We start from the raw sequence: 27,457 nt of genomic DNA on the forward strand, positions 1-27,457 counted from the left end.
TTTGATCCATGGCTGATTTTGACTTCACAGTTTTAGTACCCTTTTTTGGAAGTGACCCCTTTTCCAAGGAGTTGAAGGCACTTAGTTGAGGTCACTCTATCAGCTGTTCACACACAAGGACAGTTTCTGGCTCAACCCAGTTTTGCAGTGCCCCTGCTGTGCCAGGCACACCTCTCCCACAGCCCCAGCCTAAGCACTGGTGCAACCAACCTGACCAAGATCCACCCAGAATTTAGGACAACTTTTGGTCAGCAAGAATGGATTTCTTGGGCAGAGACTCACACATTCATCCAGGTGGTGTCAGCCAGTGACCTCCAGGCAATTTTCCCATGATTTAGTGAAGGAAAGTTTGTGGAAGGCCATGCCTGTAACACACCCTCCGTTCCCCATTCCCCATGGCAGTGCTTCCCAAAGCTTCCAGGAAGAGGAGTTGCTGAGAGATGCTGAATACCTTGTTACAAATAATAACAGCGATGGTTATTCCTCCTTCTCATTGCCAGCCAAGTTTACCAACCTAACCTAAAGCCTGTGCATGTATTCATTATTCAGAAGTATTCGCCAAGAGTTTCTGCAATTAACCTTTTTCCCAGGGGGTTATCACAGACTCTTTGCTCATTTGTGTCATTGGTCACCGATTGCCAGATGCTGCTCTTTCAGCTCTGAAAGGCTGAAAAGACTGAGTGGGAGGATGGCAAGTAGAAACATTTCATAGGACATAAGGAATTTTGCAAAAATTTATTATTGCGCTTTTTCAGAGAAATTTTTCTTCACAAGCCTCCGGCAAATATGTAGAAATGCACAAATAACAAAGGTGTTCTGGTCCCCCTGAATCTGAACAAACTAGACACAGTGATACCATTTACAGAAGTATTCATTAATCAGCGTGGAGTTTGTAGGTTTTTGATTTCGTTTTGCTTCCGCTTTTGACTTCCAGTATAGTTTGGTTCTACTACTTAGCAGTTGTTAGGTGGGCTCTGTTTAGAACATTTACCAGCTAAATGGTGTTTTCAAATATGGGGAATTTTCTGTTGACATGTCAAAAGAAATGCCAAGACATTCAGTATGACCAGTGTCATCTGGTCGTATCTACCAGAATGAGTATTTATGGTCCCTTACCTCACTCTGATTCCATAGACTTTAACTGAAGTGTGTGTTTACTTTGTGTGGTAAAAGTAGGTCCCCTGTTTTTTTGTTCTTTTTTTTTTTTTTTTTTAATGTGTACTCAAATAGGAAAATGCTGAGAAATAATTTCATGGTCCTACATTGTAGTTGTTAAGAGAGTTTTGCTAATGGGGAAATGCAGCTGTGGCTGTATTAGACAAAGCAGGAGAAGAATTGCCAAGGAAGAAGCAGCTCTTAGTAAGGTCTTAGTATAGTCCCTTTCAAATATCCATGGAGTGGAAGAGCCAATGATTGCATGACAGTTTGTCCCTAAAATTCATTTTCATAAGGAGCTCATGCCTTTTTACAAATACAATTTCATCTTCACTTTCCATAAAACATGCAACTGGACAGTCCAGCCAGACACAGAGAGAATATGAATACTTTGAATGTGAATACTTTGAAGTAGTGAATATGCTAAATGCACGAATAATATCCATTATTTTAGCACTTAAAAGTCATCTTTCAGTGAAGTCACACAGAATCCCTTTCAGAGCACCATAATAGTGCAGGCACATGGGTGTAGAAGTAATGAGTACCACGTTGTAGTAGACAGGGATTGAGATAGAGGAGGAGAGATCCTTGGGTCTGTCAGAAAAAGTTTTTAATTTCATTATATTTCACATAAAATATGTATTTTTCAAGCAAAAAAAAAAATCAAGCAAAACCCTGCCCTGATTCATAAACAGAACCAAAAGTATGGTTTAACATGACCTCAGCAACACCTTGCAGATATAAGCTTACATCTTCGACTGAGGTCTGAAGAGCAGTATGTCAAAAAGCAGAAATTAATTCTTTAAAAAAAACCCAAAAAGCTTTTTTCAAGGGTGGGAGGCCAGAGAGTAGGCACGGCACTGATCTGACATGCAGGCCACTGCGGTGTGAGCAGCAGCAGCCTGGTCAGGTCACAAGCCTACCGACACCAGTGCTTCTCTCAGCTGTCCCTTGCCTGAGCGTGGGGAATGCAGGGCTTTGGGCTGCCTCCTTCAGCCACACTGCCCCAGAATGATTTCTCATGACCAAATTGGCCCCCCTTCAAAAAAAAAAAAAAAAATTAAAATAGAAGTTTTGAAGTAACAGAAAGTGTAGAGAGTCCCAGACACAGTATCACATAATGTGGAGCAGTGCAGGATGGAGCTGGGCAGAACATGCTCCACTGTGAGTTGTTGATTCTTGTGGGTACAAAAACCCGAGCCTTTCCTGCTCTTTGAGGGGACATTTTTCTCTAGAGTTGCCACAGGGAAGCACTTGCACACAGATTTCCACCACGTACCCTCAGGCAAGGGACGAGGTAGCCAGGGGAGGGCAAAACTCAGTTCATTTCCAGGAGACAAAGAGATCCTGGTGAGCAATGCCCTCAGGTAGCATTTCCTACTGTTTGGAGAAGAGAGCAAGGAAAATCCGGCAAATGTTGGGGAGGGCATTGCTCACGGGATAATCCCATGGACAGCCACCGTCGCGCTGCAGCAGTGATTTGGGAGAGATCTTGGGTGGGGGTGACGTGAGACGTCGGACAAAAGTGAAGATAGCCAGCAGTGCTTCAGAGCAACAAAGGGCTGCCCTCAGCCAGTGGTGGAGCACATCTGGCACCCCAGGAAGCTCAATTGGACCCTTGGCCCTGAGCTCGTCCCAGGGATTTCTGACTGACACCACTGCAGTGCATAGGTGAGCTTCTCGCTAGGTTCACTGACATTTCCTGTCACAGTCACGCTGAGGGGAATTTGGTAGCTCCTGCCTTGGGATGCAGCATGGCTGTGTGTGTTCTGGGTACAGGACAGTGTGCATTGAGACCAAAAGTGTTTAATGATGCCAATTGCCACGTGCCCAATGCAGTCACTAAACTTTAGTCCGCCCTTCTGTTTGCCCAAACACATACACTCTGGCTTCCCAACTGGCTTCTTTCTATGTGTTGTCCAATGCATGTAGATACCTCCATCTGCCTGGCCTCAGATACAGTGGTTGTTGCTCCTCTATTTGATTGCCAGATGTCACTGGGGAGCAAGATGGGGAGGTTCCTGGATCCTCGGGGCAAGCCAGCCATCACCGAGGGAGCTCGCTGTCCACGCCGGCCGAAGAACAGGAATCCTCGGTGCCTGCCTCTGACGAAGACTCGCCAGCCAGGACCACAGAGAGCTGGCAGTGGCCGCTGTCCTCGTCTGAAACGCACAGCAACGTTGGGGAGGATTTTGAGGGATTTCAAACGCCGGTGCGGACTCCGGAGTGCACCATGGACATACAGTCTCCCGGGGATCAGTCACTCAGTAGGACTCCTCAGTTTGAAAGTGACTCTCCTGAGGAGGAGGGAAATGATGAGATGAATGAAGAGCGCTGCGGTGTTGAGCCTGTCCCTAGGGATCGGGGTTGGAGAGGGCAGCCCCAGCTAACAGAGGGAGAGAAGCTGTTGATGGAAACCAACAGTAGGATTGTGCAGCTGCTGGAAAATATCAAGAGGGAGCATGCACAGTCCATGGGTCTCATGTCCCAGTCCATGGGCCGTATGGAGCTGCAGCTGGGCATTGTGGCTACCTCCACAAGAGCCATCCATAACTACCTGTCAGAGATTTTAGCTTTCCTCAAGCAGCCAAGGACACAGGTCCTCGAAACACGCATTTCCCAAAGAGCCACCCCCCATGTCGAGTTGACATGTGCCTCGACATGGACTGGTGAGGACGCAGTGGCATCCTCCACTGTGTGCTTACCAGGGGCTGAAGGGACGAGCGACTCTCGCGACCCGCCGCAGGCCACCCTGCCTTGTCGCAGTGGCCGGCTGCAGAGAGCCATAACCGAGAGGGCCTCGCTGCCCATGCCTCCACGCCAGGCAAAAGGGGGAGGGAAGAAAAAATAACCACTCCATAGGATTTTTAGAGTTTTTTTTAATGTGCCTGTCCTTTTAATTCTTAGCCATAAGGCCATCGGTGGCAGAGTTCAACCATTTCCTACATTGGCTAACATTGTATTCTGGCTGACTAGATTAGTCTAACATTTTGTAGTTTATATTTGCACTGTTAACGATGTGTGCTGCTGGTATTTGAAGAACATTTGCCTCTGTTCTTTCACTTTAACTTCATACGAGCATTTTTTTACTCTGTGCCAGGCATTCATTGCTTTTCTTACAAATACAAGTCATTTCTTGAGGCAGCTGTTTTTTGAGTTTTCTTTCTCCATTATCCCACCCCCTCTGAGCAAGCACTCGGGACTTGGTGGTAAGTATAGAGGTCTTGGCAATACTCGCCTCCCAACTGTGTTCGATCAGTCTTTGCCTGGTGTTTCTGGCATGCCAGCCTGAGGTGTTGGGGTATAGCCTGTACTGGATCATGACCATTCTTATCCTCTGTGGGTCTCACCAACTCACTTCCTAAGACCCTCGGTGGAGCTAATCCACATGTCTTGGCTATGTCGTACAATAAGTAATGTTGCCAGGATCATACCTCATATTTCTCTTTTTGGGGGCTGTGTAGTGATGTGCCACCAGATCTATCTGGGCACCTGACTCTCGTTTACAAAGTTCATTTGATGATGGATCTGGTGGCTTGATGGGCAGCATTATACTTTTTCCTCTGAGAGAGTCTGGGGATTCGGAACAGGAGTCACTAAGCAATGTGTTCTATGGGGATAAGAGCCATCTCCTGCAACAAATCTATTAGGAGGAGACTGTCCCCTGTAATTATCATAGATATTAATTATAAAAGAAAAAAAAAAAAGCAACTTGCCTAGCAGCCAGACCTCTTGAGAATGTAAAAGTCATGACATGCTGTTGGGTACTGTGCTACTCTGTGATTAAGAGCTTTTTATCAGAGACGAGACCTACATCTTGATAAAACACAACCACTTTCTGTGCCTTTAGGCCATCCAATTTCCTGAGGGCTGGCACCCTGAGCAGGGCACGGGTCCCATTAGTAACCCAACAGGGCAGATGGAAAGGCACTTTGGCAATAAATTACTTTATATCTGTTGGTGCTGCCTCTCTCGGGGGAATTTAATATAGTGGCACTCAAATTGCTATATGCATGCAGAGGCATCAGACTGGCTTTTACATGTGGTATCCCTGACAGTTCTCCGGAAGGATGCTGCTCCCAGGAGCTCCTGGAGCAGTGGGGACAGGTTCTCACAGGTGTAGCATGGCTCCTGTGTTTGACTCTCAACACGCCGTTGTGACTTCTTGGGAAGGTGCAGAGCAGTTTCTATGGAAAATGCCAGGGAATAATCGTAGGTCTAAAAATCCTCTTCTGTGACTACAACCGAGCCGTGCTCTCTGGCCAGTGAGTGGTAGACTCTTCTTCCCTGTCTTCCAGCAAGGCTGAGGTTATTCAAAGCAAAGCAGATCAGAGTTTGTTACTCTACCAGCCAGGCACAAACTGCTCCTGTAAAAGTGTGTGTGCGTGTGTGCTTGTGGCTGTACTCTGCTAAACAACCGGTTCAAGGAGGAAATGCAGCTGGCACAACCAACCTCCAGTGCAGGATTTTCCCACGTTCCTTCCTTTTGACCTTCATCCAGTTGCATTCCTTTTAAAAATCCTGTTGGAGACAGGCTTCTTAGGGCCACTCTATCAACACACCTCACAGCAGGTGGCAATTTTTGCATCCGTTTTGTGGCTTTTTTCTCTTTCTTTTGTCAGGGTTATTTGTAAAGTTATCCTCAGAGAATTTCCAACACGAGCTTGTGAGCTTCCCCTCTCGTTGGTACGAGGAGTGCGTGTTGCAGAGTATTTGAGGTCACAAGGAGGTTGGGAGCGAGCTAATTAGTGAGCCTGACAAATTATTCCAGTAGGAGTATATTTGGAACGTGTGGTTCGGGTGCAGGAGGGTTTTGCACTCTGTGCTGTGGAAACAAACATCTTGAGGCACAGGCAAGTGAAGGTTTAGCCCAACACGTCTTCTTTCTCTGGGGCGAGTCTGAGTGAGGATAACTGCAGTTCAGCCAGTCCATTTCCTTGGCCTGAGGAGCACATTTGATAACACAGTGAGGAGATTTTGTTTCACGATGTGCTTTTCACTCTAGCAGGGTGGGGCAGATGTGGCCAGGTGTTCAGATTTTGACGTTTCCTGCAGGACCCGCCATGTAGCTGCCGCCATTTAGTATCAGTCTCCATATGCTGGCTGCTTCACCTTTTTTGTTATAGTAGCTCCAAAATGACAACCTCCACTCCCTTTGCTTTCTGATCCAAGAGCAGTAGAGCAAGAGAAGGAGCTGTGCAGTGCTGCCATTGGAAGTGCCATGTGAGAAAGCCCTAAAGAGTTCCTTGCAAAGCAGCTCAAGCTTTAACCTGCCCTCCTCTCCCATTTCCAAGTGTTTTGGCTAAATGTGGCAAATGGGAGTAGCCATAGGGTGAGAAGGACTGAAAACCTCTCTACAGACAGGAAACCTGCAATAAACTCACACGAAATCAGGGTTTTTTTCCCCCACATGGAAATAGTAGATGGTTTTAAGAATCAGTACCAACTGGTATTTTGGTCAGATCCAAAAGTAGAATCTGACTTCTAAGATTGTCTAGCAAAATCAGTGCAGTTGGAGGGTATGTATGTTTCATCTCCAACAAATATTTTCATGCTTTTCCAAGTGTCTGTCATGGCCTCATCACTCTTTCTTTTTCCCTGTAGCTTTTTGTTGTCTGAATGGGTATTTGGTTACATGTGTCTGTTCAAAATAAAGGGGATCACTTCTTACATGGTATATTTCTATTTCTCATGTGCAGATTTTTAGTGCTTCAGTTTCCAAGGCCACCTTCTTTCTGTATCCCAAAGATTAGTTGTTCTCTGGGATGAAAGCAAGGGTGGGAGAGCCTTAAGAGGAAATCTCTGCCCAGTTGAAGTTCTTGGTGATAGATCCCCTGAGTACCATTCTGCAGTCCAGCCATATTTTTGCTGTGTAGGGTAAATGTTCATGGTTACACTGTTGCTTTCTGATGCCTTTTGCTGAGCAGAAGTGCAGATATTTTTCTTTCAGAAGTTTGTATTACAAAGCCTTATGAAATGTGATGTGAAGTTGGTTTTTATTTTTGAATACATGTGATGATTTTAAGAATTTTTTTCCTTTTCTCCTTCCACTGGATGATTTAAACCCCACCAAAAAAAAAAAAAAAATAAAGCAGATCAATGAAAAGACTTGAATGCTAACTTCCATTGAAAAGAATCAGCAACACTACTCTTGTGAGACAGTTTTCAGCAGTGTTCAGCTTACTGGTCCTGCTCAGCCTTTCCTTTCCTGACTGCTCCCTGACCCTCTGTGACACTGAAATATCCACTTCTAGGACAACCTTCTTCTTAACCCAAAGGCTAAGAGTTCTTCCCTCTCTTCTTCTCCTGTTTAAAATATCATCCTTGCATCAGCCAGATCTACTGTTTAGAGGGACCAAAAGCTCTTTTCCTCCTGCCTTATTCCCATCCATATCAATATCCAGGGCTCTGAGTGCGCTGCTCTCCAGTGAGAGGTAAAATTTAAATCCCTAAAAACAATACTTGGGATAGTAACACCAGCTCTAGATCACCTTAAAAACCTGGGATTTTTTTAAGTGTGTAGTATCCTAATGAAGTAAATATCCTTCTTTGACAAATAATTATTTGGGAGATGGAGCTAATTGCTGAAAAGCAGCATTACTCTGACTTGTGTTGTGGAAGCCTAGGAGTCAGGCTAAGGTGTTCCACTCACAGAAACGCCACAGGCTATGCAACTAATCCTAGTTTTGGTGAAACTTCAAAGGAAAAGACACTAAATTAACATGATACAGGCAAGCAAATGCAATTGAAGGTGTAGTAAGGAAAGCTGTTGTTGTGATTCCAGTTTGGATTCTAGTAGAGATTCCAAACTCAAGCTCTCCTGGTGGCTTGGGCTAGTGATTTAATTTCTCTGTGCCTTGGTTTTGTAGCAGTAGGAAGGGCAAAAAAGGGAGCTTTCAGGCAATAATTAGTTGTTTATACTGTACTTTGAGGTCTTCAGTGTGATAACATTTTGTATTAAATGCTGATGAACCTTGTTTGTGACCAAAGTTGAAGACAGGGCTAACACCAGCACTCAGCTTTGGAATATCCTGATTAAACTTTTCCCTGTATTTTACCATCACATCATGCAGTAGGTCAGAGTCACAAATCCAAATGTTGTTGTCATTCAGTTTTGGACTTTGACTACTTTTGGTCTGCTTCTGACCACTACTAAATACATTTCCAAACTTTCCAGTAATTAAAAGAAATTAAAAAAAAACCAAACAAACAAACAAAAAAAAACCCAACAAACAAAAAAAAACCCACCTGTATATTAAAGTTTCATTTAAACAAAGGATGCAGTTAGCAGTGATAGCCTACAGGTCCAAGAGTGTGAACAAATTAGGATGTGATTACTTAAGGAGAATAGACATAAAAGAGCACTTCTGGAGTACTTGTTATTGTCCAAAATATCACTGAAATTCTGATGACTAAGTACAGTCTGCTTATCTCTATTTGAAACAGTGCTGTACAGATTCACTATTTCTAAAGGTCTTCTTTCCATTTCTATATAGATATTCTCCCTTCACATTTTGAAGGTTTGAAGAAGAGGATTGTTTTTCGAGTCACACTAAGTAAACATTAAATGCATGCAGGCTTAAAACTAAAGCATGCATGTTATGTAGCAGCAATACAAAGTGCTCGGCTTGCACGACTTATGATGCTCAAGCGTTGCCTTGTTAAAATGCCAAAAAAACTTTTTCTTTGCATTTTTTTGAAAAGTAAATCTCTTCCTTTGACCTTGCAATACTTACCTTTTCTGTTTCTTTGGACAAGTGATACTTATTTTACTGAATGCTTTTATATTACAGATAAGGTGGATGAAATAGTGCCAGTTTCCAAGCCATCAAGAATTTCAGACAATGCAACTGTGGACTCCAGAGTGGCAACTATAAAACAGCGGCCTTCTAGTAGATGTTTTCCCTCAGCTACAGATATGAATGTGAGTGGCAGCCATGAAGCACTGCTTTATTCCTACTAATGTATTTAATTCCTTGATTAAATAATGCCCAATGCTTTGTAAGGGACATTAATACTATAGCACATATTAAAAATTAAACACCAGAACTCTGAATTTGCATAATTGAAGTACAGAATTTAATCTTACAAAACTTTGCAGATAAAAAATTACTGGTTTAATTTAATTTTGGACATACTTTTTCATTACCCATCTTAAGGTATTGCCTTATAAATAATATCAACAAACTCAACTTACAGCTGCTGTTCTTTCATGAGTGTCTAAACAAAGGCCAGCCTTCCCTTTCTCTCCCCCTCCTCCCCAGAAACAACCGCAGATTTATTATTTTCCATAAGAATTCTTAGTGGAAGGGGTAATGGATGAGGCATTATCTCCACATGGGAGAGACTTTCATGCTTTAATGCTGTTGGGGTTTCTGTTTGCTCTTTTGTAGTCCATGTATGAGAGACAGGGTATTGCTGTGATGACGCCCACTGTCCCAGGGAGCCCTCAAGGTCCTTTTCTGGGTATACCTCGGGGTACAATGAGAAGACAAAAATCTATAGGTAAAATGCCTTTCTTGTATGGTTTTGTTTCGTTAATAGCATACTTTTAGTAACTTCGCTTCTTTCCTAAAGAAGATGTTCTCTGACATCTTTACCCCACTGAGTGGCTGTTTGATCTTTATAAAAAGCTCATTAGACAAGGAGTTTGTATATAAGGTGATGTAATTACCACATTCTGCTTGGCAAGTATGGAGTTATAATATAGTTATTTTCTTCAGAATGTTCCCTCTAACAAGGACAAAAAAAAGAAAAGATCAGTACAAGTCTTTTGCAAAACATTAGGGCAAAATATTATCCTTTCTTTCCTTGTTATTGAGGTGAAAGCATTGTAATGCTGTGTAGTTTACAAAGAAATCCTGTTGATCAAATGGACTAAAAATCACCTTTTTTTTGTTTCATTTCAGATGATGGCAATAAGTATTTTTACAACAAAGAAACAAAGAGGAGACCAAATTTGGGCTTTCTTTGTTCTTGTTAGTAATCTTAGCAGTGACTTTTATCAATTTAGAAGCACATTATGCTGATGTAAAATTATCATCCAAACTATCCCATTATAACCTAAATTATTTATATTAAAAGGCATATTTGTAATGATATAATGTCATATTTTGAAATGCAACATTATAGATTTTTTTCCCCAATAGGATCTTCACAGCCCCTTTGCTAAATTTCAGTTGCATCTTAAAAATTCATTATGTTTCCAAGTTGTTTTATTATCTGCATTTGTAGAGTGCTGGAGCAAGGCAGAAGCGGCTCCTCTGCACAGAATATCTTCCCTGTTCAATATTTTCAAAGAAAATGTGCTTTTCTACAGCCACCTTGATGATACATAAACCCCAAACATTTGCCTACAAATCAACTTAATTAAAATTCCATAGCATCTTTTTCAATCCTGGCACCTGGGACGTCCAACAGGAAAGAATGATTATGGTGGGAATCAACCTAAAAGCTTCTTTTGGAATTTTGCATACTCCTCGTGCCACAGGGAATGTGCCATGGAATTTTGGGTTGGATGGAGTAGTAGTACAGTGTGAGGGATCCCAGTGGATGTGGCAGTGTTTAAATGCACTCTCTGATTTTTCAGGAATAACAGAGGAAGAGCGGCAATTTCTGGCCCCTCCTATGCTGAAGTTTACCAGGAGTCTTTCAATGCCTGACACCTCTGAAGATATCCCACCGCCACCACAGTCCTTACCTCCCTCACCACCGCCACCTTCTCCCTCTCTGTACAACTCCCCCAAATCCCTGACATCCCGGAGCTATGGAACGATCAAACCTCCGTTTAACCAGAATTCAGGTGCAAAAATCTCTTTGGTTAGGCCCGAGAGCGTGGGGACAATGATAAGGGACAAAGGGATCTATTACCGGCGGGAGCTGGACCGATACTCCCTGGACTCAGAAGACCTGTACAACCGGAGTGCCGCAGCTCAGGCGAATTTCAGGAGCAAGAGGGGCCAGATGCCGGAAAACCCCTATTCCGAGGTCGGGAAGATCGCCAGCAAAGCAGTTTATGTGCCAGCCAAGCCAGCCAGGCGGAAGGGGATGCTGGTGAAACAATCCAATGTGGAGGACAGTCCAGAAAAGACCTGCTCAATTCCAATCCCAACCATCATCGTCAAAGAGCCATCCACCAGCAGCAGCGGGAAAAGCAGCCAAGGGAGCAGCATGGAAATTGATCCTCAGTCTTCAGAGCAGCCCGGACAGCTCCGGCCCGATGACAGCTTGGGAGTCAGCAGTCCGTTCGCAGCAGCCATCGCAGGGGCCGTGAGGGACAGGGAAAAGAGGCTGGAAGCGAGGCGCAATTCCCCAGCGTTCCTCTCCACGGATCTGGGAGATGAGGACGTTGGATTGACCCCACCAACACCACGGCTGAGGCAGTCCAAGTTCACCGAGGAGGCAATGTTCAGCAGTGAGGATGGTTTCAGACAGCTCATGTCGCCATCTCCGATCCCCGCCCCCAGAGAGCCTGAAAACCTTTTTAACAGCAACGAGCCCAGCAACCAGAGCGACTCAAGGACATTGAATGCTCTGTCCAAAACGAAAGGTACTGACAACAGTACGGCAGCAGCCAAGCCCACAAGTGCTCCTGGCTCAGATAGCTACGTCCACCCGGTCACAGGGAAACTGTTGGATCCAAACTCGCCACTTGCCCTCGCACTCTCTGCCAGGGACAGAGCCATGAAAGAGCAGACACAGCAGATTCCAGGCAAAGGGGACGCTGTCAAAACCGACCTTAACAAACCGCTTTACATTGACACCAAGCTGAGACCCAACATGGAAACAACTTTTCCTGTTACTGCCACTGTCACCAGGCAAAATACCCGCGGCCTGTTGAGACGGCAGGAGACTGAGAACAAGTACGAGATGGATGCAGGGAAAGAAAAGAAAGCTGAGGAGAAGAAGAACATGTTGATAAACATTGTGGATACCTCGCAGCAAAAATCAGCTGGCTTGTTGATGGTGCACACAGTGGATATGGCAAAGTCAGATGATATGCCTGAGGATGAGGAGGAAAAGGAAGCTGAGATGGAGCCAAGCCCTGAAAACTCCCCGCCGGAGAGGCCAGAGGGCAGCGAGGAAGCAGAGAGCGAGCTGAGTGTCCCTGCTGCACCTGAGCCCCCAGCTTCTCCCTGCAAAACCATCGTGGCCGCCAGCTCTGTGGACGACCCCGTCATCCTGCCTTTCCGTATCCCCCCGCCGCCCCTGGCCTCAGTGGACATTGACGAGGAGTTCCTGTTCACCGAGCCGCTGCCCCCTCCCTTGGAGTTTGCCAACAGCTTCGACATCCCCGATGACCGCACGGTGCCTGGCTCAGCGCTGACAGACCTGATGGCACAGAGGAAGAACGGCTCCCCTTCACCCAGCCAGCCAGCAAACTCCTTGGACAACAAAAAGCAAGCGGGTCTCTCAAACTGTTTGCCGGCCTCCTTCCTGCCACCCCCTGACAGCTTCGACAATGTCACCGACTCTGGGATCGAGGAGGTCGACAGTCGGAGCAGCAGTGACCATCACCTAGAGACAACCAGCACTATCTCAACGGTGTCCAGCATCTCTACCTTATCCTCAGAAGGGGGGGAGAACGTGGATACTTGTACAGTCTATGCAGATGGGCAAACATTTCTGGTGGACAAACCCCCAGTACCTCCTAAGCCAAAAATGAAGCCCATAATCAACAAAAGCAATGCACTTTACAAGGATGCGCTGATCGAAGAAACTGTAGACAGCTTTGTGATCCCTCCTCCTGCTCCGCCCCCACCTCCCATCAGTGTCCAGCCCAACCTGGCAAAAGTTGTCCCCCAAAGGACATCCAAGCTATGGGGGGATGTGCCGGAGGTGAAAAGCCCGATTCTCTCAGGCCCCAAGGCTAATGTCATTAGTGAATTGAACTCAATACTCCAGCAAATGAACAGAGAGAAATCCTCAAAGCCAGGGGAGGGATTGGAGTCACCGACTGGAACAAAAACTGCGAGTCTCAGTACAAGGTAAAAGTAATTAACGAAATCATTTTCTAAAAAGGTTTGATCTTTTTTTCTTTTTTTTTTTTTTTTTTGCCATACCTTTGCTAACTTCTCCTGTAAATCACATAGATTAAAGGAGAGTGTACTCTGTATTTGTTAACAAATAGGCTGTGTCAAACAAGAATTTCTTACACTGTGAACATTTGTGTTGCCTACATGATAAGACAGGAGCTTTCTCAGCCTTCAACTTCAAGGTTTGCACAAACCTTTGAGTTGTTTTGATGAGAATTTCTTAGATTTCTCTTAATTTTTTTCTCTTTAGTTTCTTTCCTTTTAAAATGGGGTCCTAATTTAATTTTTCTTCAGTCCCATGAGATATTTTGGCTTCAAATGGATAAAAAGAGTTTTTGCCAAGGGTTGCTTTGCATTCACTGTGTGGTGTCATTTGATTCTTTCTGAGACCTCTCCTAATCTACATAAATCATAAAGTATTTCAGAGAATTGCTTGTTAAAATCACTTTGCACTGTCCATGTTATTACTAAACCACATCTGTATGGAATGTGAACATAATAGCATGAAATCCACAGTTATTAAAAAAAGGAAGGTAAATTTGTAAGTTTCATTAGAAGACTGAGGTATTTATTTTTGCAAAAGCACCATGCTGGCTTTTTTTTTTTTTAAAAAAGATGCCAAGTCAATTTTATTAGAATTATTCTGGTGGTTAATAAATAGCTCATCATTTGGAAAGCTGCTATACTTTGCAAGCATGAAGATAATTTGTTTTTAAGGGAAGGGTGTCTCTGCTGATGGCAAAGATTTCTCATTCAGAAGACTCTGATCCACAGCCACAGCATCACACATTTAGATATTATTTCCTGCAGGATGGAAGTCATCAAACTGATGATGGTGAGGGAATTCAATTTTTAGAATTGAGAAATGGGAATAAAACATGGAAATTCTGGAATTCCTCTCAGTGAGGAATTGACTTGACAGGCACATGAGTAAACAGAGCAGAAATTGAGTCTGCAGGAAAAGCCTTCATACATGAAAAAACCCCACATTATTTTTGCTAGATGTTGATCGTGTTTCTTGTTAAGCCCCATGAACATATTGTCTGTAGTTTCATGCCTATAATATTATTAGGTTTTATTTTTAAATGGAAAGGGATTTCCAGGTTACCTTGCGGATCTTTAGCATCCCTATTTTATTAAAAAATAACTGAGGCTACCAACTACAATGCACTGCAAATATGTCAAAGTACTGTCATTACTGAGAGCAAAATGAAAAGTAGAAGTAAATAGAAATACTTTTTTTTGTGAAAATACATGTTTAAAGGTATAAAGGGTGGGGAAAACTTGAAAAACTGTAGCACTTCACTATAAAAAAGCAAACTGTTATGTAAGCAGAAGTAGTCCCATATGTTACCTTTTAGAGGAAGAGCTGACCTAGTGTTACAAATTTATGTTGCTTTTTTTTCTGTCCTTGAAGTTTTTAAATTTCTCTAACTCAGCTTTGACAAATTACTACGTCTTCATTATGGAATACAGAGGCTCAGTTGTGGGGGCGGGGGGGGAAGCCCCACCCAAAGCATTATTTCAATGGGACTGAAATCCTGTTTCTTCCCTGAAAAGCAAACACACTCTTCTTTGCAAACTGGAGAGAGGATCCTGGGATGTCCTGGTGCCAAAGAGCTGTGAGGGAATAAATGAGATCATTTGGCAGTGGCAAAGAGCAGCAAAACTCTTGGCTGTCATTTGACTGCGGGAGAAAATGACAGCTCCGCAGCATTCCCGGTGGGAACAGGAGACAAGAGGGCTGGGTTTTGTTTCCTTCCATTTTCCAAACGAATGTGATTACTGCTTAATTATGGTCTGGATTGAAGCTGCTAAAATGACCAGGAAAGGTTGCTAAGGATTTCTTTTTTAAGCAAATGATAATCCAGGACACAGCAGAAGAGAGCCAGCAATCCACAGACACTGGAAGTGTGTTTGAAAAGGTGCTGCAGGCAGTGTCTTTTCATCTCAACGAGGGTAAGGCAGAGAGATGGAAATGGACACGTTCACTTGTGGAATCAGAAGCCCTGTGGTTTTTTTTTCACTGCTTTTACTGGTGCTTTATCTCTCTAAAATTTAAACAAATTACAGCCTTTCTAGCCCAACTGCACGGCTGACACAATTTTTTTTGCAAAGCTGTCAAATATTATGACCAAGGAATACCATCTTGTGAAAATTTCAAGTGTAAAAGCTGATGTTTAAATTTCAAAGGTAAAATTCCTGGAGTTCCTTGTTATTTTTCCCCCCTAATACTCTAAACCTTGTGGCAACCAATTGTAGAGCTTGCAGCCCTTCCCTGTAAGGTAGCATTAGAAAGGGACCAAGGAATTTTGGCTCACAAAAAGCAGGGATTCTGCTGAATTAAAGAACAACTCGTTAGCTCTGTGAACAGAGCAGTGATAATAAATGAGTCTGTTCCTATCCTTCAGCCAAGGAGAGGAATTGGGAAGTGTTATAAATAGGAACAGTGTTCACAGGCTCACTTGGGCGGTGTTTGCAGCACAGGCAGCCTGATGGAATTAAAAATATGTATCTGCTTATGGGGCCATACATGAAATTACAGACCAGATTGGAATCCTAAATCCCCCTAGGAATTCTCCTTGCACAGCCAGTAGATGCAAAACTGGAGTTCACTCAAGGCAATTGCCCTGTTAGGGTGGCATAGGGGTGAATGAAACTACAGATAGTTGGGTAATGGCTGCAGAAATCCATAGAAACAACTTTGTGTGTTTTTGATAAATGAGGATTAGGAAGAGATCATTTTATGGTCCTGAACAGCATTTCTCAATTATTACATTAAAACCACCCTAAACTTGCTTTTATTCTCTGCATCTTGGTTTAGCAATCGTTTTCAGTGGTGTATTTATAGTTTTCCTGCGGTTCTTATGGAAACACCGAGCTTCAAGATTTTTAAATTGAGAGTAGAAATGCTTGGCTGGAAACCATCTGCTCCTTAGTGGCAGTGACCAGCCTGTGGGATAGGAAAAAAGAGCCCAGCAGGAGAAGGGAAAGGAGGAAGAAGTGAGAGGACGTGCTTGCTTACCTTGTACTAATTAAAGTGTAATTAAAGGGTTTGATCCGAAGGCTCAGGAAGAGAGCTTCAGATCCCACTCCCAGTTTTGGCCTTCATTTACTTGGAGGAATTATGGCCATCAGTTGTGGTGACAGAAGTTTTGATCTGGTTTATCCACATCCTCCTGTGGGCAAGGAGGACAGGATGTATCAACCACAATGCCATAAATACAGCAGTGATATAAATCCACTTGAGAGGGTCCTGGCTTTTATAAGGAGCTGATGAAAGAACTGGGAGAAGAGCAGAGCAGGGCTTTCCCTGGGAGAGAGGAGGAGCGTTTGTTCTGTCTGTGACCCGGCAGTTGCGTAGCAACACAACCATCAGGCGCCAGCCCCTGAGATCCAGGGGCTAAAGGCAGTGTGACTGAGGTGGGATAAATCCAGCGGCTGCCAGGGACAGACAGCTCAGCATCCTCCCTCCCTCCGTGCCTCTGGAGCACTGATAAGGAATAATGAACAGCAGCTCCTGCTGCTTTCCACCAGCACTACACGAAATGATCCATAGCTTTGCCAGAGGGGAGAACCCTTTCAGTTTTTGTTTGTCCAGCTGTTTTTGCACAATCCTGTGGCCTCTGGGGCACACTGGCATCACTGCTGGTGGTGGGAAATACTCATGATAAATGGGGGAGTTATGGAGGATGGTGTGGAATTGAGTCCTCTAGGAAGAATAACCTGCGCTGTGCTGGAATAACAAGTTTTAAAAGTGAAACTAACCAGTGGTTTTGGCCATCAATGAATTAGTTTTTTCCAGAGGTTCTGAAAAAGTTCCTTTTTTTTTCCACAAACAGGTAAGTCAGAACAGAACTTAGTAGTGAATTGTTTATAGAGACTGATCCTACATTTGGTTTATCATAAAGGATGTCTGGGTTTGGCAGAGGATAAAGTAAATGCCTTGATTTTTTACTTGCTGCTCTCCCATTCGCCTCATTTCATGTCGTTAACTGTTTGCCAGCCGATTTCACAGGACTGCTTGCTTTGTCAGTGATTTCTGCAGTGTTTCAGTCATTCCATTTTGTCATTTTTATTTGCTGTCATGACTGCTGTTGTCAGAGGAGGGCCATGCTGAAGTGCCATGAAGTAAGTGCCCACCATAAAGCATGGACTATTCTATGTTGTACATTCTGCTGCTTTTTAATTCTTACTCATTGTTATTGCATTTCAGTGACTTTGGTGGTGACTGTGTTTCTCACAGTGCAGTGTGGATTAGGCTATCCTAATCCAGAAATGGTAGCCATCCTAAAATGGAACCTAGGATGCCATCTCAAGGTGAAATAAAAACCACCTTCCTCATAGGAAATATATTGGTAACATGAGCACATAAGACCAAATTCCTGAATGTTTCTGAGGACCTAAACAAGGGGCAGGACTTTACAGATATGCCCAGATTTTGGGAGGTGGAGGAATGGAGAGGGATGATTAATACAGTTTTACACACCTGTGTGAAGCTAAAAGCAAAGACAAAGCAGCCTGTGTGGTCATCTCTTGTCCCTGAAAGCTGTGGGATTCCCCCCCGTTCTCAGCTTCCCTTTTCCCTGCAGTTATCCAAGCAGAGAGGGCTGAGGCTGCCTCCTGGCCCAGCACCATCCCCTTCCCGCTGATTTCCAGACATTTCATGTGGAAACTCCTGCTCCTGCACAGACAGACTCCCACAGACCTTCACGATTGTTCCTCACTGGCAGCAGACACTGAGCATCTCTCAATTCTTCCTCCCAAAATAACACCATGGTGAGGAGCTCAGTCCGGTGAGGACGACTGGATCCTGCCAGTTGTCACGTCAGCCCTTGTTCTTCACCTGCCCCCAAAACAGACAGTTCTCGGCTTACTTTCCTGCTGTACAATTTGCCTCTGACAACAAAGTAAAAATACTGAGAGGTGAAGGCAAAGTTTGAGGTTTGTGCAGCCTCGTTTGTGCAGTCTCCAAGATCTGTAAGAATTTAATTTCTTGCAGTACCCCTATACGGGGACTCCACTTGCTGCTCCTCTTGGTTTTTAAGATGTTTTACTTTGATAAAATGGAAAAACTGTGTCAGAACCAGCAAATCTTCTGGAAAGTTCTAGGGTAAAACAGCTCCCAGGAGTTTTTTATGTGGGTTTTTTTATTTTTCCATGGGAGCTGCTGCACTGATTTGCTTCTGATATTAAGTTAACAGTAAATTTGAATCTTGCAAATATAATTTAAAATTTAAAATAATTTCTTTCCTAAAAGCTGTGCTCATGGCTTTTATACTTGAAGGCCACATGGTTGTGACATGTAGGTTATGTATTTTGATTTTAATATGAGGCAACATAATGGGCATTGCAATCAGTGCAGGCTCACAGCAGCAAATGTTTATAAATTACCACCATATGCTGATTCTAATGGAGCAAATTTTATTTAAAATAATTATCAGACTTTTCACCTTTCTTGAAATGAAATTTGGGGTTTGGCAGGTTTAATATGGATTTAACATGTTTAGGATAACAGATGATCAAATAAGGCATAAGAAATTGCTTTGATTAAAAATCTTGAAACCCCATAACATAACAAACTGCTCCTGCTCTCCAGCTGGAATGTGCTTGCTCCTAATTGACCAGGATACCAATCAACCATAAAATGCAAGACAGAGGATGGTTTCAAGGCTGTCTCTGCACCCCAGGTCATATGGGAAATGTCGTAAATTAAAATTTAGGCTGCATAGGAGTTACAGAGATATCCTTTTTTATTGCCCTTGGTTTACAATTACAGTGCAGCATGAAAAAATGGAGTTGATATGGCAGGTGGAAAAAGAGGAAAAGAGCATGGGAAAATAATCTTGTGTTGAAAGGCATGGAACTGAAAGCCTAGAAGAGCTTCAGCAGATTTCCCTGAGCTTCACCAGGGCTGTGCCCATGCCATGAGAGCAGAGCACTCATATGGCTATGAACTGAGCTGGTGTTGAAACCTCTGCATTCAGCTAAAATTTAAAAAAAAATTTCAAAATAATAATCTTGTCACTATCCCAGAGTTTTGTTATAATAATCAGCAGCCCTGAACCTCTGGCTTGGAAAAATCAAGATGCTCTCAGACCTCCTGCTGCTGCTTGCAGCCATGTGAAGCCAGTGCTTTGATCCAGGCTGACAGGAAGCAAAGGACCAGGTTGCCTGGGATGCTTTGCTCTCCCTGGGTATTCCTGCCCATGGGGCTGGGAAAGTTTGGGAACACCAGCCAAGGAATACTTCAAATGAGAGCACAGACTTTACTTTCAGGGGGTTTGTTTCACTGTCTTAATATCCTTTATTTAAAGGAAGAGTGACAGTAATTTCCTGAAGGCTGGGCAGGGAGTCTTTAAGAGGAGCAGTCTGGAGGAGAAGCAGCAAAAGTGAGTTGCAAAGCACTGAGCCTGGAGCTGTCAGTCAAGCAGTAGAAATTATCTTTCATCATCTGGAATAAAAGAAGGTGGATTTTCATCATCCATTTGATCTTGCCACAATGGGTGTAAATACAAAACCCTAATTTCTAGTATTTGCAAGACAGGAAAGTTAAGTAGAAGGGTGATTGCAGGTAAAGATCAGGGATTCATTTCCCTATTTATACAAAGCTCATTCTTGCCATGACTAGGATAGCACTACCCCAACCTTTTTCAAAGCTTTCAAAGGCTTTTTTGCTGGTTTTAAATTATATGACACCTTAGTAATAAGCGTGAGACTCCAAATGCTGAGGTAAAGGAGGTGGAAATAACTTGTTCCCCTTGATTAGCAGAATTTAATAGTCTCTTGCCACAGACTTTTATTTGTAAGAATGCTTAGTTCCAGCCCTGGAAGACAGTGAGAGCCATTAGGTGCCAAAAACATCACAGGAACCACTCAGAACCTTGCCAAGTGTTTCCTTTCTTTGTTAAATTATAAAGCCGTAAGTGCTGGAAGCATTGTTCCTACTGGGTTTTAAGTGAAGTACCAATCTTTCAAAGAGATCCCCCTGTTCCCATTGAAATACATGGAGCAGCCTGTGGGAAATCAGTGGGAATGTTGGTGTGAATTAGATGTGTGTTCTCCCAAAAGTTACTCTCGGTGCTCTTCTCGTGACAGGGAGCTTTGAATGGGACCTGCTGAGATGGGAGCAGGAACGTCGGTGTGGCAGAGCTGCACTTCCCTGTGCTCTGTGTTGGTGGTGAAGTGCCAAAGCCCCAGGGGTGATTCAGAGAACACTCTCAGGGCTCTCCAAAGCCAGCAGCCAGCCAGGGAATCGCTGTCTCCAGCTCAGGGCTGCGGTGGAGGAGAAATGGATGTATAACCTGTTTGTTAGCACGGCCCCATGTTGCCATTACACTAGTTTTCCTTCAGCTCCTTGAGATCTTTTCTGCATAGCAGTGAATCTGCTGGATTAATGGAAGCATTTCCATCTGACATCATGCACCCAAGCCATCCTCAGTTCTGCCCAGGCAGGACAGGCCAGGCCTGGGGTCAGCATGGCACTCAGAAACAGAGGGCTTCTGTCAGGGTCTGCGCTGGAAATCTCAGTACAACATCAGCCACATCATCCTCTGGACTCCATGGCATTGCTTCCAGGATAAATAAACCCTTCCTTTGGTCTGCAAGTGCTGTAAATTAGTTGCCTGAAGGTTTTCACTGTTGGCAGGTTATTTCCAAAGTGCAGAACGCTGGAGCTCCAGGCATCCAAGGGCTCTGTGGAGCGTCCTGAAGTGTGCGTGCTGACCGGCAGGCTCTTCCCATGGGAACAAGGGCTGTGGGGTCAAGCCTTTGATGACATGAGCAGGCCCAAACCTTCTAAATTTGTTTCTGTAGCCAGCAGGCAGAACCAGAGGGTCATGTTCCTTCACCCACCCTGTCAGGCTGAGCATCAGAACGAGCCTCTCAGCGAGATTCATGCCTGGCTTCATTCGTAATCTGAAACTCATTTTCTTTAGGCAGAACTTGATCCCAGCTACATCACCTCCAGTCATGCACAGGAACAAGAATTTTGTCTCCTTAATTTTGTAGTGAAACTGCCAGAGTATAATTTCTCTGTGGAAGGAAATAGACACTGAGATGCTTTAAACACCTTAGAAGAACTTTTTTATGTTTAAAGCATGGATAGAAAGGGAAATAACAGCAGACTGTTCTTTAAACAAACAGTACTGCAAACATTCTGCAAAATTCACTGAGTGAAGCCCAAAGATAGAAAATCCAGTGCTCCTGAAACTTTCCACAACTACTGTTATTAGCTGTGTTATGTGTAAAGCCAGAACTGAAGGATTCCAAACCTCCCTGTGGCAAAAGGAAGATCGACTCCTGGTCATGCTTTGTGGGAAGCACAAAGTGCTGGTGTGCTTGTTTCACTCAGCATTTCTCATTTAACCAGGAGTTAATTTGGGAACAAATATTAAAAAGGGAAGGAATGTGCTCTGGAAGGTGTTTTTTCCTGGACAGCTTATAAGCAAAGTTTGTCTTTAACTATGGCTTACCATTGGTGCTGGTTTTCTGGGAAAGAGTTAATGATACAATTTTTGTACTTTTAGTTAAAACGTGAAACTACCCAAGCATTCCCATGCTGTAATTACCATGTGCTGATTGGGCCGTCCTGGTGGCCAGCAGCTCTAACTGTGCCTGTCTGTTTGCAATTGCAGGAGCACGGAAGTCATGAGTACTGTCTCAGGTACACGAAGTACAACAATCACTTTCACTGTCCGACCCGGAGCCAGCCAGCCGATCACACTGCAGAGCAGATCCCCAGACTATGACAGCAGGACCTCAGGAGCAAGGCACGCTCCCAGCCCTGTGGTTTCACCAACAGAGATTAATAAAGACATCCTCCCTGCTCCTCTGACTGCTTCTGCTTCAGCCTCATCTCCTTCTCCAACTCTGTCTGATGTGTTTAGTCTACCCAGCCAGCCCCCTTCTGGGGACTTATTTGGCTTGACCACAGGGCGCAGCAGGTCTCCTTCTCCCTCAATATTACAACAGCCAATCTCAAATAAGCCTTTTACAACTAAGCCTGTCCACCTGTGGACTAAACCAGATGTGGCAGATTGGTTGGAAAGTCTAAACTTAGGTGAACATAAAGAAACATTTATGGACAATGAAATAGATGGCACACATTTACCAAATCTACAGAAGGAAGATCTGATAGACCTTGGAGTGACTAGAGTTGGGCACAGAATGAACATAGAAAGAGCTTTGAAGCAGCTGCTGGACAGATAAGAATAGCTATTTTGCCTCACAAACTTCTGTTGATAACTAGAGATGGGCTGGTACTGACATACCCCAAATGCCTTGTCTGTCTGCGAGTGCCAGCAAAATTGAGGGGGGGAGGGGGAAAACAGATGAATTCCTGGTACTCAGGTGATGCAGACCATCTGCTACATGCCCAAACACAAACCTAAAGATGCTAAAGAAGTGGGGCCATTTTATTTCAAAGCTGTGGGGAGATGTGAGAGAGAGACAATTGTTAACTTTAAAACTCTTGATATTGCCCTTTGCCAGGACTGTCATATGACGATTTTCTTTTAAAATTGCAAACATTTCAGGGCTTCTTTTACCGAAAGAAAAAAAAAAATTGCATTTTATTTTATTCTTGTCTTGACATTCAGTCTCCATGCAGGCTTCTTTCCCCAGCTCTTGGTTCATTTTAAGAGGACAGGTCACTCCATTACCACTCAAACCCAGTTTTATCAGTAGAAGGGATATTGAGGTGGGCACAGGAGTTAATATTCCTCTTTTTTTACTGGTATAGCTCCCTGATCTGTTGGCAGTGAAGCTGGTTGTTCTGCTGGAGTCAGTCCAAAGGTAACCTTGCTCTGTTTTACCTGGTATTTCTTTATTTCTGCAGTGGTATTTAGCACTCTTCCAAGGTGGCAGAACAAGTTCAGTGCACGCTCCATTGAGGTGGGCTGTAGGACGGTGCAGACGTTGAGTAAGGGCCGAGGAGGGACCACACTTAGAGGTACAGCAAAGTGAAGCTTGTTTGAACCTGGGCCCCCCCCCCCCAGTTCTCAACCAGCTCAACTGCTGCTGAGTCAGAATATGAACCCCCACAAGCCAGGACAAACTTTGGTGTGCGGGCATGGCATTGGGACTTGACAGTGAGACACTGAGAGAGGCTGAGCCCTAAGAGGTGCTGTTTGATTCAGTGAGTGGTAAGTGCCTGGGTATTTTGAACAGCAGGCTGAGAACGAAGGAGAAGAGAGATGAATGTTCCCATTGAAGTCAGTGGGAAGTCTGCCAGGATCTGAAGTGAGAGAGGGATTTCAGCCTGTTAGGAATGGAAATGCTTCAGCTCATTGAGAGGAGGTAGAGGGGCGATGCCAAGATGGAAAGAGCTGTTGAGTGTCTCAGGGTGCGCACGTTCTGAAAGCCAGGAGGGCTGGGGAGGGATCCAGGCTCTCATTTTATCACTGCTGGCAGGAACTGGCTCTGGAAAAGGACAGAGGGCCGGGCACTGGCCCCCAGCCCACTCCTTGGCACGAGAGGTGGGAGCACCCTGCCAGAATCCAGGGCTGGGAGCAGGGGCAGAGAGAACTTTCCAGGAGACTTCTGTCAGCAGGGGAGAAACACCCACAGCTGGTTCACACGACTTTGTTTAAAAAATAAAAAAGAAGAATTTTTTTTTCAACTTTCAAGTTAACAAGTCTCTCTCTGCATGTTTGAACTCCCCCTTGTAATTAACACCTCTGAATATCTGTGAGTTTTGCAGGACTTTCTGGACAGAATATTCAAGATGTTCAAGGGTGGGTAAATTGGGTGTGGATGGCTAAACTGCCTCCCTACCAAACTTTCAGGTTCCCTTACATTTTGCAAGGTACCTGAACTTTCTTTCCTTGATATGGTCCTTGATATGGTCCAGCCTATCTCTAATTTTTTATTATTGTGATTATTTTTTGCTCACAAACAAGTGTCTAATTAGGTCTGCAACAGCCCTAGTATGAGTACATAAAGTTTAGCATTTTAAATATCTTTCTTTACTGCAAGTTTAAATAGTTGTACAGATAGTTTATAAGCACAATATTTTAAGAAAATAAGTGGCTGGTCTACTGGGCAGCCTTTGTGCCACTTCAGTGCTAGGAAGTTAAAAACAGAAAAAAAACAAACAAAAAAAAAAGAAAAAAAAAAGAAAAAACACTTTTTGTGGTTTACTACTATTTCTGTGGAATAATTATAAAGTCTTGACCTTTTTAAAATCAACCTCATTTGGATGCATCTGAACCAGCAGAGCTGTGTTATATTTTCTATCTTTGCTAGAACTTCTACAGAGGAGGATGAATATTTCTTCAAAAGTGGTTACAGTTACCAATGCATTGGAATCTCATAAAAAATCAACTTACTTAAGCCTCCTGCCCCCTTTATGGAACAGCAAATCTTTTGACTTAACATCTGTTACTGCGCTCTGTTTGTATTTGGGGAGTTCCAAGGAACCTTGTAATAAAAACGAAGCACCCAAGCGTTTTGCTGTCGAGGAGTGCTGCGTTTTTCCATGGGAGGTGTAGAAAATGGCAGTTCCACTCAGATAGGTCGATGCAGGCAACTTGAGGCCATCACACACTTTAAGAAGTGAAAAAAAAAAAGAAAAAAAAAAGGTAATTTAGCCATCATTTGTCTTCCATTTGGTGATATGACAGAATTCAGTAAATAAACCACTGATGCCATGCTCTTTTTTTTTTTCTTTTTTTTTTTCTTTGTTGTTGTTGTTGTTTCTTTGGGTACAGTTGCTATTACCTCTATAACGTGCCAGAAATATGTTAGGAAACAAATACAGTAGTAAAAGAAAAATATAGAAGTTAACTTTTCAAGCTGTTTTTTTGGATCACAACCTTCCTGTTGGTTGAACTTGCCGTGAGCAAGCTCTGACACACCCAGTAACTCCCAGGTGAGATTGTCCCTTCCTCACACAGGTGTGGCTCCTGCTCGTGCATCTCTTCAGGTACTCAAGAGCAGGTACAATGCGAGCGGGAAGAGCAGATGAAAGAGCTGTAAGGGAATAGTTTTATGTTTCACGTTGTGTCCTATGAAGCAACAAGGTAAGGAGACCTGAGGGGACCTACTTGGACCACCAGAATGCACCTCTGCCAAGTCGAGTTCAGTCTCCAGCTCTGAGGGGTGGTTTGAAACAAAAAAAAGAAAGCAATAGTAACAGATAACGCCGTGGCCTCTGAGTATTTTCACCAGGGGGGAGGAGAGAAGACCCATTTCTTTCATGCTACTCTGATAGTGAAAAACAAAGTCGTTAGAGATCTATGATATTCTGGGTTTTAGGATCAACTTTTGTTTATATACTGTAATTTAATAAATTGCATTTACATGCCTAGTTTCTGTAATATTTGTGTATACAATACCAAAATCTTACAAGATGTAAATTGTGTATAACTGCACAGACTCCTTGCCCTAGGTGTCTGAGAACATTTTAAGTTTAATTCATATATTATAAAATGACTAGATGTGACTGTTGATTTACAGAATTTACATATCACAAAGAAGTTAATTATTTGTGGAACTTAAGTTAATAAAAAAATAGTGATTTTTTTTTTTCTTTTCTTTACCTCTCAGTTCTTAAAAAGCATTACCCAGTTGATCTGGCGATGATTATGTGTATGAGCCACAAATATTGATAATTTTTCCATTACATTTTTTCTTTTCTTTTCTAGATACTAATATGTTTCTCGCTATAGTTTGTGTAACAACTTGTGTTCACGTTATCTATGTTGCTGTAATTTTTGTGCTTTAATTCCTCTTATTTCAACTGATTAAAAAAAAAATCAAGCTCCTGTAACTTGCACTTTTCCCCAATCCTTAATACTCTTGTATGGCAACCAAAATTACTGTAAGAAATAAATATAATATTGCACTAAGGGTGTGGTTCTGATTGCAAGCAGAGAGCACTGTCTGGATTTTTATTAAAAAAGAAAAAAATAAGTTGCCAAAAAAAGTTGCAATTTGTTATTGAAAACGCATAAAATGCTTTAACAAATTGTAGAAAGAACTATGGGAAAATGATTGATTTATTGTTGGGAAAAGCATTTCCTGTTTATTCCTTCTTTTTTTCTGGTTAAAGCATTCCTTATGCCAAATGTTCCGTTCATTTACTGAATTTCAGGGGTCACGCTTGAAATCTGGAAAACCAGGAGATTTTGAAGGGGAGAGGTAGAAAACTGCATTACCTGATTTTTTTTGCCTTAAGGTGGAATTCCGAAATGCGTGGAATGTTCTTTGTGCGGGGTGGGGGGAACACGCGCTGCTGCTGCTGCTGCTGCTGCTCTGTGATTTCATGAGGCACTGGAAAGTGGGAGCTTGGGGGTTTTTATTTCACCGGGGGGCTGAGGTTTCTCTGGGGCAGAGCAGCTTTGCAGAGGGGAGGAGGGAACAGCGCTCCTTGTCCGACTTTGTGCATCTTGTGACTTTAAAATCTGTTTGTACTGTGAATAAACAAGGCTGCAGATGGAAAAAAAAACCAACAAACAAAAAACAAAAAACCAAGGAAACAATTCACATCTTCTTTTGACTTAAGTTAAAGATTTGGTTTTTGCTCTTTAAATGGTGATGCAATGAAGAGTATTTTTTATTTTTATTTTCTAAGATATTGGAATAAATGCCTAGAACTGTTTGGTTGCATATGTTCCTTAACTATGATTCTCTTCTCAGCTGTTGTTCTAGATCATCATTTTTGTAGCCCCCTGTTATTATTTCTCTCATGATTTCCCAACAACAATTACTTGGCAGCTTTGTTTTGTTAAAAACTTAGAACCAGTCTGTTTAAGTATTTTTTTACTTATTTTAGGTATTGTGGCAAACATCTGTGTATCCAAATAAAGTCAGGTATTTCCAGTGCAAAACAAAGAATGCTTTGCAATTGTCACTGCTTGTTGGCCAAAGAAATGAGAAGAGTTGATCATTGCTGTCGTTGTGTACATTGTATCAATGTGTTCTGCTTTATTCTTTGGTTTCTGTATTTTTTTCTGTATTTTTTTTCCTGTACTTTCCTGCATTTCATGGACTTTCATCCCCTCTGTCCTTGGCTGGGCCACCCAGAGTAGCACGATTGTAACAATGCTTCAGAATGTGTGTTTTTAAAAAAAACAAAACAAAACAACAAAAAATTATACGTGCCTTATAATTTTCCACCTGGATCAGCTACACTGTATTTCACATAAAAAGCTTTATCTTCAAGGTGTTCAGTACCTGACAAACAGAGAGTGCTGGGTTGGAGTGAGCTCCGTGTCACTGCTTTAGGAAACACCGAGGAGCCACAGTGGTTCAGACCTTATCTC

The 27,457-nt window shown here is 43.1% G+C and overlaps 2 protein-coding genes across 2 annotated transcripts in view; both read left to right on the forward strand.

Annotated features, from left to right (window-relative positions):
• SHANK2 (SH3 and multiple ankyrin repeat domains 2) overlaps positions 1-26,037 on the forward strand; it is a 278,930-nt gene extending 252,893 nt beyond the window's left edge. Inside the window, exons 21-24 of the mRNA XM_058861253.1 lie at positions 8,949-9,079; positions 9,549-9,660; positions 10,745-13,142; positions 21,827-26,037. Of these exons, the coding sequence (XP_058717236.1) occupies positions 8,949-9,079; positions 9,549-9,660; positions 10,745-13,142; positions 21,827-22,400 (3,215 nt within the window). The 3' untranslated portion in view covers positions 22,401-26,037. The remainder of the gene's footprint in view (positions 1-8,948; positions 9,080-9,548; positions 9,661-10,744; positions 13,143-21,826) is intronic.
• On the forward strand, positions 3,026-4,337 carry LOC131590886 (uncharacterized). The gene has a single exon (XM_058861266.1). The coding sequence runs from the start codon at positions 3,389-3,391 to the stop codon at positions 4,004-4,006; it is 618 nt and encodes a 205-aa protein (XP_058717249.1). The 5' UTR covers positions 3,026-3,388; the 3' UTR covers positions 4,007-4,337.
• Positions 26,038-27,457: the final 1,420 nt, after the last annotated feature.

Source organism: Poecile atricapillus, chromosome 1, assembly GCF_030490865.1.
Source record: "Poecile atricapillus isolate bPoeAtr1 chromosome 1, bPoeAtr1.hap1, whole genome shotgun sequence".
In the NCBI taxonomy this organism is placed as follows: Eukaryota; Metazoa; Chordata; class Aves; order Passeriformes; family Paridae; genus Poecile; species Poecile atricapillus.